Source organism: Anabrus simplex, chromosome 1, assembly GCF_040414725.1.
Source record: "Anabrus simplex isolate iqAnaSimp1 chromosome 1, ASM4041472v1, whole genome shotgun sequence".
NCBI classification, from domain to species: Eukaryota; Metazoa; Arthropoda; class Insecta; order Orthoptera; family Tettigoniidae; genus Anabrus; species Anabrus simplex.
The window spans coordinates 188543288-188561338 of record NC_090265.1 but is presented as its reverse complement, the minus strand read 5'-3'; the positions used below and the strand labels follow the sequence as shown (position 1 = coordinate 188561338).

General features: G+C 36.5%; 1 protein-coding gene across 1 annotated transcript in view; it reads left to right on the top strand.

Moving 5' to 3' along the window:
• LOC136885511 (intermembrane lipid transfer protein Vps13) overlaps window positions 1-18051 on the top strand; it is a 1358975-nt gene that overhangs the window by 1215381 nt on the left and 125543 nt on the right. The window contains exons 56-57 of the mRNA XM_067158109.2: window positions 14039-14158; window positions 14370-14494. Of these exons, the coding sequence (XP_067014210.2) occupies window positions 14039-14158; window positions 14370-14494 (245 nt within the window). The remainder of the gene's footprint in view (window positions 1-14038; window positions 14159-14369; window positions 14495-18051) is intronic.

The following is an 18051-nucleotide window of genomic DNA, read 5'->3' as shown; positions in this document are numbered from 1 at the left end:
AAATTAAAGAGGATATTAAAGAACTACAAATAATAATAGTCAATAAACGATCTCAAAAACAAAACAGAAAAAATTAAGATACTTCAAGACACACACACCGGGTTACAGACTAACATCAATAAAATGTTTAATGGGAGGTTATTTTCAACAAAACAAAGGAAGGCAGCACATCTCAGAATGAAAAAATATTGGGCTGATAGGAAATCAAGAAAGCCTATGTATAATTGATAGAGTGATCCAATGTAGGCCATAAAAAGTAAAATAAAATAAATGTTGTTTTATTTATTCTGGCAAAGTTAAGTGCCTAGTCTGGTAGATTATGGGTCCTGCCAAGTGAAATGCTCTAGATGTGTTAGCATGCTTTGTCATCTCTGTCCATCCATTTTATTCTTGTGTGTATATACAGTATACATATATACAGGTAAGTATGTGTCAGTTGTATTTGTGTTTGGTTTTGGAACCTTGAGCAGGCAGATTAGGAGACATGAGGATTTCAGGTGCTGAGAGTTCATCGCTCTCCTGGGAGCACAATATTGTTCCTTGAAGGTAGTCTCATGTGGTTAGGTACCCTAAAGATAACTTGTATTGAGGGTTATGTTTCCCCTTTTATTCATTTGGTACTTCTTGAACTTGAATAATCATAGTGTTGTTTGTTGTGTTATTCTCTTTTCCAAATAAGCACATAGTAACCTTGTGCTATTCATTCGTTTAACATGCTAAATCGATTCATTTAGACCTCGGTTAGATCAGATCTCATCATTTTCCACGTGATCAAGTCATGTCGTTAGGAAGGCAGATCTAAGAAATTTCATTTCACAGGCTTGAATCCTGCTACAATCCTTTGATGTTAGTGTGCAGGTTTCTAGAGAATATGTAAGGATGGGAATGAAATATGACTTGTAAAGGGTCATTTTTGTTCTTTGTGGGACCTTCTCATACCATAGTAAGTGTCTAACGATACTGTAAAAGTTAGAGCCTTTGATTACGCTGTTTGTTATTTCTATCTCAGCTCTATTATTACTAGCCATTATGCTTCCTAAATAACTGAATTGGTGTACTACTTCAACTTGGTGGTCGTGTATTTTTATGTTGCATTCTGTATTATGTCTGCTGATTTTCAATGCTACTGTTTTTGATGGGTTCGTTTTCATTCCATAATCATCAAACTTTTGCAACAGTGAAACTCTGTTAAGAAGTTTTTCAAGGGACCAAAAAAAAAAAAAAAAAAAAAGGAACTATAAACCTCCCACATTCCCACATTGCCTTCCATGTGTTCTGAGGCACACTGACTGAACCTTCCATAAACCACTTCAGTTTTTCACACCCCCCGACATCTTCAAGTTAACGGCAGCAGACGGGACATCGGCAACTTATTCTTAGAGATTCTTAGAACCTATTCATAGGCCTATATCGCCCCTGCATTCCTACTAGTTGTCACGGCCACGGGCGTAGTTTCTGGCTGTTTCGCAAGTACCGCATGGACAAGCCGATATATTTTTTTTCTGCTTTAATCCTCTTCATGCTAAAGGTAATGAAGAAAAGAAAAGCAGGTTCGAAGTTGCAGAAATGAGTGCATGGGAAAGTATTGGGGTATTACGTGCGAGTTATAAAGGCGCAGTAGCAACACTAGCACATCTAAACATAAACAGTTTCGTTCTCCGCGAGAATTTTATTTCGTGTCTCCTCATCTTGTGCTACGTTCTAATAATGCGATGTAATAATTACGAGTGACACGATAATACAATGTTTAGCTCGTATAAAGGTAAAAATAAAAATAACTTTCAATTTTATACCAACATATGGTATTACGATCCCTCTGAGTGCGTGCAAATACAGTAGAAACAATGCACGACACTCAGCGAGATATCGAGGGACAGCTATTATTGCTCTCTCTAGTGGGTTGACCTGAGAACTACTGATTCTGTCATAAGAGCACGTGTATTTGTATGTGAAGTTTTTGGTGTTATTTATGCATTTTCAATGAGTTGACATAATTAAATAGTAGCGTGTGTCATTCCTTGATATCTCCTCTCAACATGAGGGAAAAGGTATATGCTGTGTTTGGCTGCAGTAGCTATGAAGTAGAGAAGAATGCGCGGTCTTTCTTCCGTTTGCCTCGTGACAAGAAAATGTAAGTAATATTGTGTTTGCATATATATTCTTCCAGTGGCAATAAGATTTTTATAGTATCGTACTTCATAATCTTCTGACCTCCTCGACTCATATTTTAACTGGCTTAAAATATAATACGCATATTTTATTGTATAGTGCAGCAGTTAACCTTCAATACCGATGTATTGTTGTAGGTGTGATCTGTGGGTTTTAAAATGCCACACAAGCGATTTGGATAAGGTGTACAAGAAAAAAAGGGACGTTACGCTTATATAAGAATTATAAGATCTGTTCAGATCATTTCCAGGCTAGCGACTTTAGAAATCCTCGATATACAGCCAAGGGTATGTTACATTTTTACTCTAATTGTACGTAAATATTCCTCAAAGCATCACTATCGACAACATTTTCATACTTTTCTTTCTTTTATCCCTCTTCTCAGATTAAAGCTGGGATTTTATAGATTTTCTTTCCGTTAGTAGGCTTCATGTTAAGAGGAAAATTGTCCAGCTTTTAAATGTTAATTCATTGCATCATGTGTGTAAGGAATGTGCTGATATTTTTATTGACAAGTGTCTTAATGTGAAGATACAATGTTTTTTAAATGAGAAAAAAAGACAAATCTAACCGTAAAAGTTCAAGCAGGAATGCTAAAGGAAAAAAGTAATGCATAAATGAAAGATCAAGCCATTTCGCAGCAGTCCACTTCACATCTTGTTTATATGTCTAATTTCAGTCTTTAAATAATAACCTTTTAAATAATTCTTCATTCATTTATCCAGAATTGCTTTAGCAACTTCGAACTTAATATCTCAATAATACTTTCTTTCTAGATGTAGTTTAGTTATCCATTTTCATATATGCATTTCCATTGATATTTGAATTTAGCGTGACTTTTCAGGTCAAGCCACTAGGAGTGCCACCGTCGAATTGTCTCCCATTTTAACAAGGCTAAATCCGTAAGTGTCGTGTATTGTCTCTACTGTATTTGTAAACGGTGGAGTGGAAATTATGACTGATAGGTTCGATTAGATTCCACAAGGTGAGAGTGAGCATCTGGTGGTGGTGTTGTCACAGCTTGACATTATATGGCCTTGGCAAGCCCGGAGAAGCTCCATGATAGGCGCAAACGGTCTAACACAGGGTTCAACTTGCACGGGGACTGGAGGGTTCTAACCATGAGCTGCTTTGAGCAGACATTTTCTATCTCAAGGGGCTCTAAAATTTGAACTGTTTAACTGGGAAATATATTTAGAACAGAACACTTTAAGTGGGATAAATATACATATATCTTAATGCAACCAATCAAGGGACCAAGAATATCACACTTCTTAGGCGGGAAAACTTCTTATGCGGGAACTTCTTAACCGAGTTTCACTGTAGTATATAGCATTTGGATTTTCCTAACAAGGTACAAGGTTAGTGTGATGTGGAAACCGACCACCTAACCTAAAAAATAGTTAATTTCCTTGTTTCGACATTTTATGTGAACCGTTATATTTTTAACATGTGTTTGGAATATTTGCACTGTTTAAATTTGTTTGTCCGGGCTTTGTTGATTATATTTGGTAATTGAAGGGGTACATACAAGTAAGATAAAAATGTGAAGTCAGGTTACTTAGCTTGAGGGCGATATAATAAATGTATTGTGAATCAGAGGGGGTGGGTGGGTGGGGGTTATCTATCTTTTTCCTCTTTGATACTGACCCGTCATGCCTATGTTGTGTCATGGTGCATAAACAGCAACAGAGAAAATAAATGAAATGTTAGAGGGCATTCGACCAGTGCAGGTTAATGTAAATAAAAAATGTGTGTGAATAAATTAATTCCATTCCCTGGTCTAAGGAGTTTGGACAACCAAAGCAGGGGACTGCCTGTAGGGGTGAAGTACAGTGGGGACTTCGAGGGCCCTGGGACCAGTACGGTAGCTGTAAAAGCCTGGCAGGAACTCTGAAAAGTGGTGGCAAAAGGGGCTCTGGTTAAGACGCAGCAGGTCGTTATGCTACTTAGGTTCCAGAATGGGTAAAAAAATAAATAAATAAATGCAATGTAAATTTTAATCTTATACCAGTTGTATAGTATCATTTGAAGTAATTCCACACACTGTGTATCAGTTGACTATATTTGTAAGTAGTACAGGAGATATTATAAGTAGAATTTTGTAAACAATATAAACTTATTAAGGATGAGCCGTGTGTTTAATAGAAAAATTGTTAGCATAAATTGTATAATATTGTATTTTGGGAAAATTTTCTTCTCTTGTTAATTTAATATTTAGTGCTTGACAATAATGTATTTTAGTATACCATTTGCCACCGAGGTAGACACCTCATTTGCAAATAAAGAGATTTTGATCTCTGTGATGACATGCCATTTGGGAAAGTTTAGGGGTTATGTATTCTGTGTGTGATAGTTGCATTGAGTAGTGTGCTCTAAAGTCTTCTTTCGTTATGTTGTGCGATATCCCCTCAAGTGTGTTTTATATCAAATATATAATTTTGAATAAGTTTGTGAAGTCAGATGTTTTAATTTCTAAATTTTCTGCAGGGTCAGGTATTTATTTCAGCTTTTCCGTTAGATTACATTTCTAGAATTTAAAACCTGTGAGCGGTTTTAAGATTTGCAGTTATGTTAAGTTCTTATGTACAGTAAGCTAATCCATTATGTTAGGTTAATTCAGTATTATTTGAATCAGTCATTTGAGAAAGGTCATGAGTCTATATTTCTACAAAAATGAGCTATTGGTATCAGCCATTTCTTGAGACATAAATCTATGTCTGCAGTGAGGTATGACACGAGTCCTCACTCTACCTGGTATGTCATGAATCTCGGAAATTGACAGTACAAAGTTTCTTTGGTGAATCACAATGAAGCACCACAGTCAAGAGCACAGGATCTGCAGTGGACTGTATTACAGCACCATCCTCATCTTCTTGAGCAACTAATAGATCAGTCATGTGTCAGATGTATTACAAAATGTCGCCGTCCAGTGATAGTGAGTGTAACTGATCGGAATTAAAACAGATTTTGGATATGTGCACTTCTATACTATTGTAAGAATAATTCCTGTTTTGATATTTCATCCAGCTGTTAATTCTGTTAATATTATCTTTTCTGATTTGTATTCTCTTCATGTAAATTCACTTCTTGTCTTGTTGATTATATTTAGCTTAAAATATGTTTTATAAACTTGGTTTAAAAAACTTTTTATGAACCTGGTTTTTCAAGCCTTTTCCATGATTAAGACAAGATGTTCTTAACAATGTGTTGTTATTGTGTGTATCTATGAAACCTGTACTTTGTGTGTATTTTAATATTGAACTATGAACATGACTGGAGAGGTTTTCAAAAGAAAACTAAACATGTACCATTTTAAAATAGATGAATGTTCTTTTAACATAAGAATAATCGAAGAATATTAAAGTGATGGAAAGGTGGACATTTTTAAAGTGTTACTTGGTTTTTTTACATATTTATTAAGAAAGCAAAACTCCCTGGCACACACCATGGAAATTACCAAGGAAATACATTGGAAGGAAGAAAATGTGGATCTCCATGTGGGTGAGAGGTGCAGTATTTTCTTTACTATTATTCTATTTCTGTAGTTGCATTACTGTACTTCAAATATCAGTTGTGTCCAACCTCCATTACTAAAATGAATGTTCAGGCATAGTGTGTGAGCAAAAACAATCATATATGTGGAAGACATACTCATTGCCCTGCTTTGAATTCTAAAAATCTTGATTTCAGGTGTAAAAAGATAGTGCTTTTCAACGTTTGATGAGTTGAAACAAGTTGAAATTTTGGAGTGTATTAACACATTTGTGATGAAAGATGAACGGGATATACACCTTCAAAGCTGCATACAAATTAGTACCATAAAAAAGACACCACCCAAGGAAACAAGAGCCAAAACTTACGTCAACTACTTTTGTGTACTTTGTACATTGTGCAGGAAAACGCACAGAAGTATGCAAAAAAGCATTTGTTGCTTTACACAGTGTTACAAATCATAGAGTCCATCATTTGGCAGACTTACTTTCAAAATAAATATCTTCACGAGACTGATCCAGAAAGCAACTGAAGGAAATGCCATATCTGGCTAAGAATGCAACAAAATTAGAATACATATTGAACTGTTCCCGGTTAAAGTGTCCCATTATGGAACAAAACTTGTGATTTACTTGGATACCAGACTGAATGTCAAGTAAATGTATGAACTCTTCATAAGAAGGCACCCCCGACACAAAAATTAAGTATAAGTATAAATTTTACCTGAAGTATTTCAAAGATTGTGATTTGGTAGACCGCAAGTTGATATAGACTCTCCACATGGGAGGGATTTGGTACAAAGCTCAAGAGCCCATTTTTTAATGATACTGTAAAACATTTAGTTGCCACAGAATTGATGGTATCCAGAAGAGGAGGAAAATAGTTCTTTAACGAGATGAGAAAATGTTAAGGTGAGTGCAGGAACAAGGAAGACGTCACGGGCATTTTTTCAGCTTCATACAGAACCTTCCCCCCTCTCATATTCCAGTGCAAGAAGTATTTTACTATCAACAACTTTGGGTTAACACGTTCTGTGTGCATAATTTGAACAATAATAAAGCTTAGTTTTACCCATATCTAGTTTCTAGTTTCAATCACTACTGATCTGCATTTAGGGCAGTCGCCCAGGTGGCAGATTCCCTATCTGTTGTTTTCCTAGATTTTCTTAAATGATCACAAAGAAATTGGAAAATTATTTTACATTTCCCTTAGTAAGTTATTCCAATCCCTAATTCCCCTTCCTATAAATGAATATTTGCCCCAATTTGTCCTCTTGAATTCCAACTTTATCTTCAAATTGCGATCTTTCCTACTTTTAAAGACACCACTCAAACGTACTCGTCTACTGATGTCCTCCCACGCCATCTCTCCACTAACAGCTCGGAACATACCACTTATGATGTAGATGTTGATTCCCATGGGGAACCTAAATTATTTGTCCCGAATGAGTAAATTTATAATACCAATATAATGGTCCGTTATTGGACATTATAAATTTTCCAGCTAACTCATTCTTGGTTGCCTGCGTTTCGCCCTCGTGTGCTAAGTCCCAACTGACGAGCCTAACTTAGCACACGAGGGCGAAACGCAGGCAACCAAGAATGAGTTAGCTGGAAAATTTATAATGTCCAATAACGGACCATTATATTGGTATTACATACCACTTAATCGAGCAGCTCGTCTCCTTTCTCCCAAGTCTTCCCAGCCCAAACTTTGCAACATTTTTGTAACACTACTCTTTTGTCGGAAATCACCCAGAACAAATCGAGCTGCTTTTCTTTGGATTTTTTCCAGTTCTTGAATCAAGTAATCCTGGTGAGGGTCCCATACACTGGAACCATACTCTAGTTGGGGTCTTAACAGAGACTTATATGCCCTCTCCTTTACATCCTTACTACAACCTCTAAATACCCTCATAACCATGTGCAGAGATCTGTACCCTTTATTAACAATCATATTTATGTGATTACCCCAATGAAGGTCTTTTCTTATATTAACACCTAGGTACTTACAATGATCCCCAAAAGGAACTTTCACCCCATCAACACAGTAATTAAAACTAAGAGGACTTTTCCTATTTGTGAAACTCACAACCTGACTTTTAACCCCGTTTATCATCATACCATTGCCCACCGTCCATTTCACAACACTATCGAGGTCACCCTGCAGCCGCTCACAATTTTGTAACTTACTTATAACTCTGTATATAACATCATCTGCAAACAGCCTTATCTCTGATTCCACTTCTTTACTTCTTATGTATATAAGAAGACATAAAGGTCCAATAATACTGCCTTGAGGAATGCCCTCTTAATTATTACAGGGTCAGATAAAGCTTCGCCTAGTCTAATTCTCTGAGTTCTATTTTGTAGAAATACAGCCACCCATTCAGTCACTCTTTTTTCTAGTCCAATAACACTCAGTTTTGCCAGTAGTCTTCCATGATCTACCCTATTAAATGCCTTAGATAGGTCAATTGCAATACAGTCCATTTGGCCTCCTGAATCCAGGATATCTGCTATATCTTGCTGAAATCCTACAAGCTGAGCTTCAGTGGTATAACCTTTCCTAAACCCAAACTGCCTTCTGTCAAACCAGTTATTAATTTCGCAAACATGTCTAATATAATCAGAAAGAATGCTTTCCCAAGCTTACATGCAATGCATGTCAAACTGACTGGCCTGTAATTTTCAGCTTTATGTCTATCACCCTTTCCTTTATACACAGGGGCTACTATAGCAACTCTCCATTCATTTGGTATAGCTCCTTCAACCAAACAGTAATCAAATAAGTATTTCAGATATGGTACTATATCCCAACCCATTGCCTTTAGTATATCCCCAGAAATCTGATCAATTCCAGCTGCTTTTCTAGTTTTCAACTTTTGTATCTTACTCTAAATGTCATTGTTATCATAGATAAATATTAATACTTCTTTAGTATTACTTACATCCCCTATCTGGACATTATCCTTGTAATCAACAATCGTTACATGCTGCTGACTGAATACTTCTGCCTTTTGAAGATCCTCGCATACACACTCCCCTTGTTCATTAATGATTCCTGGAATATCCTTCTTAGAACCTGTTTTTGCCTTAAAGTACCTATACATAGCCTTCCATTTTTCACTAAAGTTTGTATGACCACCAATTATGCTTGCCATCATGTTATCCTTAGCTAACTTATTTGCTAGATTCAATTTCCTAGTAAGTTCCTTCAATTTCTCCTTACTTCCATAACCATTTCTAACTCAATTTCGTTCCAACCTGCACCTCCTTCTTAGTCTCTTTACTTCTCTGTTTTAATTTAGTGGGTCTTTATCATTCCTTACCACCTTTAAAAGTACAAACCTATTTTCACATTCCTCAACAATTGCTTTAAACCCATCCCAGTGTCTGTTTACATTTTTATTTACCATTTTCCAGTGATCATAGTTACTTTTTAAGAACTCCCTCATGCCTGCGTTATCAGCCATATGGTACTGCCTAATAGTTCTAATTTTAATACCTTTCTTTCTTTCACATTTATTTTTAACTACAACAAAAACAGCTTCGTGATCACTCATACCATCTGTTACTTCGGTTTCTCTATAGAGCTCATCTGGTTTCACCAGCACTACATCCAAAATATTCTTCCCTCTAGTTGGTTCCATCACTTTCTGAACTGGGTGCCCTTCCCATATTAACTTATTTGCCATTTGTTGTTCATGCTTCCTGTCGTTCGCATTACCTTCCCAATTGACATTTGGTAAATTGAGATCACCCGCTACAATCACATTCATTTCCTTATCGTTTCCCACATAGCTGATTATCTTATCCGATAATTCTGAATCGGCGTCAGCGCTACCCTTTCCCGGTCTGTACACTCCATAGACATCAAGTTGCCTATTATCTTTAGAGATGAGCCTTACACCCAGAATTTCATGTTTTTCATCCTTAAATTTTTCATAGCTTACAAATTCTTCTTTCACCAGAATGAATACTCCCCCTCCTACTATTCCTATCTTATCTCTACGATACACACTTCAGTTCCGTGAGAATATTTCTGCATCCATTATATCATTTCTCAGCCATGATTCAACTCCTATTACAATATCTGGTAAGTATATATCTATTAAATTACTTAATTCAATTCCTTTGTTTACAATGCTTCTACAATTGAGCACTAACATTTTTATGTCAACCCTACTTGATTTCCAGTTCCCTGTTCGCTTAACACCACTCCCTAGGCCACCCCCATTTCCCTGAATGTACCTGCCTATAACCCTTCCAAACAAGTTTCCTAACTTATATGTACCACTGCGGTTTAAGTGAAGGCCATCTGAGCGCAGATCCCTGTCTCCTACCCACCCATTAGGATCTAGAAATCTCACTCCCAGTTTCCCACATACCCACTCCATAGTCTCATTTAAATCCCCAATCACCTTCCAGTCAGTATCCCTCCTACACAGTATTCCACTGATAACAATCTCCGCTTCCTTAAAATTTGATCTGTGCTGCATTTACCAGATCCCACACATCCCCAACTATGTTGGTACTTATACCTGCTTGCCTTACATTGTTAGTACCAACGTGATACACTACCACCTTCTCCTTTCCCTCTTCCTTCTCTTCTACTTTCCTGAACATCTGCCTCAACCTGATTCCTGGTTCCCTTTCCTTCACACACTTTCCCCACATGTCTAACCATGGAATCCCCCATGACCAGAGCCTCAACCCTACCCACTTCATTTGAACCCCTTCCCTCCTGGTCAGCCCTATCTTCTCTCACTGCTGCAGAAGCTACTTCCTCCTCCCTTTTCTCCATCCCATGACCCTGTTCCACCTGTCTTTTCCTTTCCACTACACTACATTTTCCTTTCCTACCTTTTCCCTTCCTCCTACTTCCACACATATCAGCAACAGTTCCCTGTTCCTCATCTTCCCTCGGTTGTTCTACCTGCAGTGACTCGTACCGATTTCTTACAGACACTTGTCCTGAATTCTGATCCTGAACAGAGCCCTTAGCCTGCAATCTCCTTCCCCCTAAAACATTAGACCACCTGTCTTCTACAATTCCCCCATTTCCTTCCCATCCCTCCTTTACACCTCCTGTACCCTGTACATTATTTGAGGGAGGCCTACTTTCCTTCCTGTCTTCTGAGAGAATCCTAATTATCTTCCTCAAACTCTGCAACTCCTCCCTCATACTCCTTAATGCCTGGCCACACCCACAGTTCCTTCACTTGCACTGCATAGCCATTATTTACGGAATAATGGAAAGAAAAGGAAAAATAATGTAACTTATTCTGTGCAAATAAAAATGAAAAAGAAATATTGCCTATAAAAATGAAAGGAAAGAAATATTGTCTAGGATAGTTCACAAAGATCACACAACAACAAGGTAATTAATATAAGCTACTACTACACTACAGTTCTACTTAGTTGTACAATTTTTTTTTTTCTACAACACCCTAACAGAATGAAAATTGCTGTTAGTTTCTGAAAACTGAAAGTAATACAATTCTACAATTGAGCACTAACATTTTTATGTCATCCCTACTTGATTTCCAGGTCCCTGTTCGCTTAACACCACTCCCTAGGCCATCCCGTTTCCCTGAATGAAGGTTTAGCAAAGAAAGACCCAAATGAGATGTGTACAATGCTGAATGACTTTAAACCGAATCAGGGGCTTTTTCAGATGGTTGTGGGACACAAAATCTGGGTGATTTCCAACAAAAGAGTAGCGTTAGAATTATGTTGCAAAGTTTGGGCTGGGAAGACTTGGGAGAAAGAAAACAAACTGCTCGACTAAATGGTGTACATGTATGTATGTAATGTATGTATGTATGTATGTATGTATGCATAGTATGTTAATTGCGTCCAGGTTCCACCTTGTTAATACAATTCAGAATATCATACATGTAAACTATCATTTACTTATATACACACACAAGTACATGGTCAAGTTAATAGATATTAAGTGGTATGTTCCGAGCTGTCAGTGGAGAGATGGCGTGGAATGACATTAGTAGATGAATAAGTTTGAGTGGTGTCCTTAAAAGTAGGAAAGATACCAATATGAAGACAAAGCTGGAATTTAAGAGGACAAATTGGGACAAATATTCATTTATAGGAAGGGGAGTTAGGGATTATAATCATGTCTATAATTTTTTGGGCTCTGCTTGTCATTCTGAATAAGATGTATGTACAGAAAACACACAAGTAACAGTATAATACTTTCATGCAATATTGGATACACGATTTAGGTCATGGTGTTAAGCAGCAACTGTAACAAAACTCCTGTAAATGATAACCTTTTCCCCTATTGCCAGTTATGCGTGAACAGTGTAAGAGTGGGAATGTGTCACTTACCCATTTGGTGCAGAGATAAGTTTGGCATTTACAAATATATCTGTTCATAGCCATTTGTTGCAAAATACAAATCTTGGATTTGGATGATGGCGCTTACATTTTTCAACATTATTAAGGCTATTAATAAAGAAAAGGATGCAAAATGCTGTGTACACATAGTTCATTGTCCTATGCAATAGGTGGCATCAAAATATCATTTTTAAAAAATTGGCACTTTGCCGGTTGATGCTTTACAGTGTCCAGTTATGAATGTCTTTCCTCCACCTAATTTCTGTGTTTAAGAAGATCATACCATTTTTAAGTGCTTCAGAGTATGTCTTACAAGTTCTGACAGGTAAAATGTTTGCATCTCTGTATATCTCAATGGAGCGTTTAGGAAGTTGTATTTATAAATTAATCTTAAGGTCCTTTTTTTGAAGTATTTCAAGTTCATTAATTTCTTCCCTATTGCATGAACCCTGAATTATATTCATGTAAATTAGATGCGAGTGAATAAGTGAGAAATAAATATTTCTAAGCTGCTGTATTGTTAAACCTATGCCCTGTAATCTTTTCAGCACTCCTATAACAGCAGTGATCTTGTGTTCAGTGTGAGATATATGATCTTTCCAGCATAAGTATGGAAATGAACTGTCTCTTTCCACAATTTGAGTCTTAATTTTTACTTTAAAGAGGTTGTTGCATAAGATGGCCTGTGGTAAAATGTATATTTAGTTTCAGAAGTATTTAAAGCAAGATTATTATTTTTTTTTTTGTTTTGCTAAGGGCTTTACGTCGCGCCGACACAGATAGGTCTTATGGCGACGATGGGATAGGAAAGGCCTAGGAGTTGGAAGGAAGCGGCCATGGCCTTAATTAAGGTACAGCCCCAGCATTTGCCTGGTGTGAAAATGGGAAACCACGGAAAACCATTTTCAGGACTGCCGATAGTGGGATTCAAACCTACTATCTCCCGGATGCAAGCTCACAGCCAGAGATCCAGTTATCTAAACAATATTGTAAGGAAACTGATTGTTTTGTTCAAGAGTGCTTGTGTTAGCAGATTATGATCCTCGTCAGAGTTATCTAGCACCTTCCACATTCTGTTATCCGACTCCTCGTATCGCTTTCAGTTGTCCTTGCATTTGTGTATTTTGTTTATCTTTCGCTTTTGTATTTTTTATTTCGCATCTCGCTGTCTCAGTCTGGTGTTATTTGAAGATGCTCAAATATGACAGCCTCTTGTCAGTAGATTTACTGGAATGTAAAAGAATTCTAGCACTTCAGCGACTCCAAAAACTGTGAAAAGAAAGTAAATGGGGACGTAAAATCAATAACATAATAATAAAAATAATGGATTTCCAGTTTTCCTCCAACATATTCTTTCAGTAATAAGAAAACTGATATCTCTGAAGTTACTGGAATGTACCTGCTGTTATGATTAAAGCGAGTGTAGGCTGGTCACAGAGATGAAAAATAGATATGGGGTTCAACAACTTGAAATGTGTATTGAAAAACGTTCTGGTGATTCTGCAGGTGCAAGCAACTTCTGTAAAAAGCTTGAAAATAAGATGTACTGTGGTAAAATGTATATTTAGTTTCAGAAGTATTTAAAGCAAGATTTTGTATTTTACAGAGAGAAACAGAAGTCAGTTAAGGACTTCGAAAAATAACCTTAATCCATATCATAACACTGTAGGAAATGACAATACAGGACCTTATCTTCAATTATTGGCAATTTTATTCATGTTTCACAATTTTTCCTGTGTTGCTCTGTGTAGTTCGAGTTATTGCAAATCTGAGGTATCGTATAGCCCCCTCCATTACCTTGGATTATCGAGACTCTTATGTCGTCTAATCAATTTTTTTTTCTTCTGAAAGTGGAATGCTCCTCCTCTTTGATTTTTTGTTGTATTTGTTTAATTTTGTTGTAGGTGTCACCAGCTTTTACACTGGGTAAAATAAAGGTTTCAAGTGATGCAAATATAATTATGAAATGTTAGTGGAATATGATGGTCAAACTACTAATATGTTTATTTCAGGCTGCACAGTTCTTGGAAGACCGCAGTTTAGTGGGAGCACCTCTGAGGGCTCATGTTGCTCTCCATTCTTCTCGGGGTCAGAAGAATTTCTTTGATTTTCTTCATTTTTCACCATTAATGGTTAGTAATATTTCCAAAACTGGATTTAATGTATAGTTACAAATATTTAAAATGGATTCTCTGTTTTTTAAAGGAAGCAAGAATAAAATTTTGAGATGTGAGAAAATAATCGTACAGTTTTTGTCATAGAAATGTACTCTTCGTTTTCTAGTAGAAGTATGGATGTAAATATTAGAAATATATTAATTGAATATTATATTGGTTTATACAGATTCACTTGAGTTTTTCTCTTTGTGGAGGAAGTAGGAAGAAAGGCCAAGAGACTCCTCATGCATTGCGGGTCCTGTTGCGGAGCTTAGGCGTCACACTTACAGATGTTCAGGATGTTGTCTTCAAGTAAGTATAGTGCTCAGTTGCTTGGAGCTGACTCCTTTGTTTAAAGTTTTTAATCCTTTATTACTACTTCCACTCCAAAGTACTGTGAAATTTCAATTTTTATTTTTTATAATGTTTTTTATATTATTTCCTGACAACAAAATATACTTTTTTAAATTACAGAGAGAAATAATTAATTTGCTAAATGAGGCTGTTTGCTTCCTCACAAGTTGCAAAAGACACATCATCATCATCATCATCATCATCATCATCATCATCATCATTCAGTTGCAAACCCAAAGGTTGCTTTGCAGGAGCTGGGTCAAAGTTAGGCATCCTCCATGCATTTCTGCATTGACCAAGTAATTTTGTATCTTGATAGCTTGTGCAGCCAATATCTTTTTGAATTTGTTGGATATATAAAATGATCTTGTTCTTCCTCTACTTTTTTTTCTTTGTATGTCCTGCTACTATGGTCAGGAAGATTCCTCCATGCCTCCATGTCCTACTTGGCTGCACCTTCAACGAACATTATTTTTTCATAGCTTCAAGCCTACACTATTCGTATTTCTTCACCATCTAAGTCTCTCAGTCATACAAAGTTATACTCCAAATGGATGTTTAAAGGAACTTTTTCTTGACCTCAGTACTTGAACCGTTACTTAATAGGAGATTAGGCTAGTAATATCAGCCTTGCTTCTCCCATCAGATGTAAAGTCACTGCCCAGGTAAAAAGTTGTTCACCTCTTCAAGATCAAGATTTTTGAATGTTAAATTTATTGCCCGTATTTCATTTCTATTTCCTTAGTTTTATTGGCATTCATTTTCCTGAAGTAATTGGAGAATATGGCTTCCATATTCAACAAAACTAACTTGAGGTGATCTTCAAATCTGCTATTATACATATATATATATATTTTTTTTTTTACCATAACTCGTACTCTACTTTCTAAGATAAAATTCTAAAAGAATTTAATTGTATCAAATCCACCTGTTCAATACACGTTTGCCATTTGATAAATGGTCTGTCTAAAAAGCTACATAGGACACATTTCGACATAGCCTAGATGTCATCATCAGCTAAAATAACACAAAAATGAAAGACATAAAAGAAAGACATAATTGAGATAAAATACAATCAACAAATACAATGAAAAATCTGTTTAAAATGTACATAGCTTCAATCTTGGACGTATTTAGTTGTAACAGATGTGGTTCCAACTGTATTTAATACAACTATTGGTTGGCTGGAGAAAATACTTAAAATTGTGAAGACTGTTAAATGTTGTTCTATTTGTCATGCTTCTGAAAACGGTGTGAAATTTTAAAAATCCATTGCATTTCTCCATGGAGAATACAAGTATAGCCAGGATCTAAAAGTGGAAACAAAAAGCCGAGTGTGAGAGCGGAAAAATGAAATAAAAGTAAGAGGTAATATGAAGAGTCACAAAATATTACTCACTTCCTCTTTCCTCCAGCCCTGTGCTTGTATAGATCAGGTTGGGTCGGTGTTGATCTCCACACTGACGGGCGACCGTTCTGATGTTTTGTTGGGTGGGGGTAAACAGCGGCTGAGGGGAGGGAGAGAGAGTGGAAAACTGGGAGGACGGACCAGTAATGCGTGTTGCGACAGACTTACAGTATTACATTAAAAAAAAAAAAAAGATTCACAATTAAGAACACTTCCTCTTAAGTATTACTTTGTCAATTTATATATTTTTCATCTAAACAGTGTTATGTGGCTGAAGATGTTGATAATACACGAAACATATACCACTTTTAACCATTAAATTCCCTTAAGCAATCATTGTATCGACTAGGTGGAAAATAATAAATACTGTGAAGACTTACAGTAGACGGACAGAAATTGCAAGAAGTTAACCACTTCCAATACCTCGGTAGTGTCCTGACTGAAGATAACCAATTAATTGCTGAAATCACAAACAGAGTTCAAAGAGGAGCTGTCCTTCACTATTAGGTTAGAAGCCTTCTCTGGGACAGCCAGATTCCAATACTAGACGAACTAAAACTTTATCAAGCTTACTTCTTGCCTATAACAACCTATGGCCTTGAAACTTTTATCATCACAGCCAGAGATAAAAGTAGAGTCCAAGCTGCAGAAACGAAATTCCTATGGACATTGCTACAAAAAACCAGGAGAGATAAGGTCCGCAATGAGAGGATTTGCCAAGAGATTCAAATAAGAGAATCATTATGTAATGCCATAATCAGTCAAGATTGAAATGGTACGGGCATGTGATGAGAATGGATTCTTGCTCGGTAGCTAAGGAGTGGTTGGAGAAAACATTAGACGGCAAAAGACATAGAGGCAGACCTCGAAGGAGATGGATCGAACAAGTCAAACAAGATCTAGAATACAGAGGAATTGATTGGAACCAAGTACAGGAAGAAGAATGGTACCTGAATCGACTGAAGTGGCGAGCACCCATACACCGCACCTGGTAAACTGGAGACGCTTAACTGATAATGATGGTGGTGGTGGTGGTGATGATGATCTTAGATATTTAAAGTCAATACGTAACCAGAATGAAATTCATTACTTGTAATAGTAATAATGCTAACCAGGCATATAAAAATGCAAATTTGTTTTTTAAATACTAAAATCAAAGTTGCTAAAATTAGCAAAAATATATTCTTCTTAAAACAGTGTCTCAGAGATTACTTAACCCCTAAATTTGTAAATGCCAATCTCAACAAACGCAAAAGCACAAGTTGGGAACGAAAAATGCAATCAAAAGCCAACACATAATAACATATAAGAAGAGAAATTAAGTTTCTATATAAAATGAAATCTTGTCTCAATGCAAAACTGTACATACATACATACATACATACATACATACATACATACATACATACATACATACATACATACATACATACATACATACATACATACATACATACATACATACATACACACATCATCATTATAGACTGTTATGCCTTTCAGCGTTCAGTCTGTAAGCCTCTGTGAATTTACTAAACATCACCACAATCCTCTATTTACAACTAGTGCTGTGGACTCATTTAGTTTCATACCTCTTACCTTTAAATCATTAGAAACTGATTCTAACCATCATCGTCTTGGTCTCCCTCTACTTCTCTTACCCTCCATAAGAGAGTCTATTATTCTCCTAGGTAACCTATCTCCTTCCATTCGCCTCACATGACCGCACCACCAAAGCTGGTTTATGCGTACAGCTTCATCTGTAAAGTTCATTCCTAACTTAGCCTTTATCTCCTCATTCCGAGTACCCTCCTGTCATTTTTCCCACCTGTTTGTACCAGCAATCAATCTCGCTACTTTCATTTCTATTACTTCTAATTTATGAATAAGATATCCTGAGCCCACCCAGCTGTCATTCCCTAAAGCAAAGTTAGTCTGAAAACAGACTGATGTAAAGATAGTTTTGTCTGAGAGCTTACTTCCTTCTTACAGAATACTGTTGATCGCAACTGCAAGCTCACTGCATTAGCTTTGCTGCACCTTGATTCAATCTCACTTACTATATTACCATCCTGGGAGAACACACAACCTAAATACTTGAAATTAT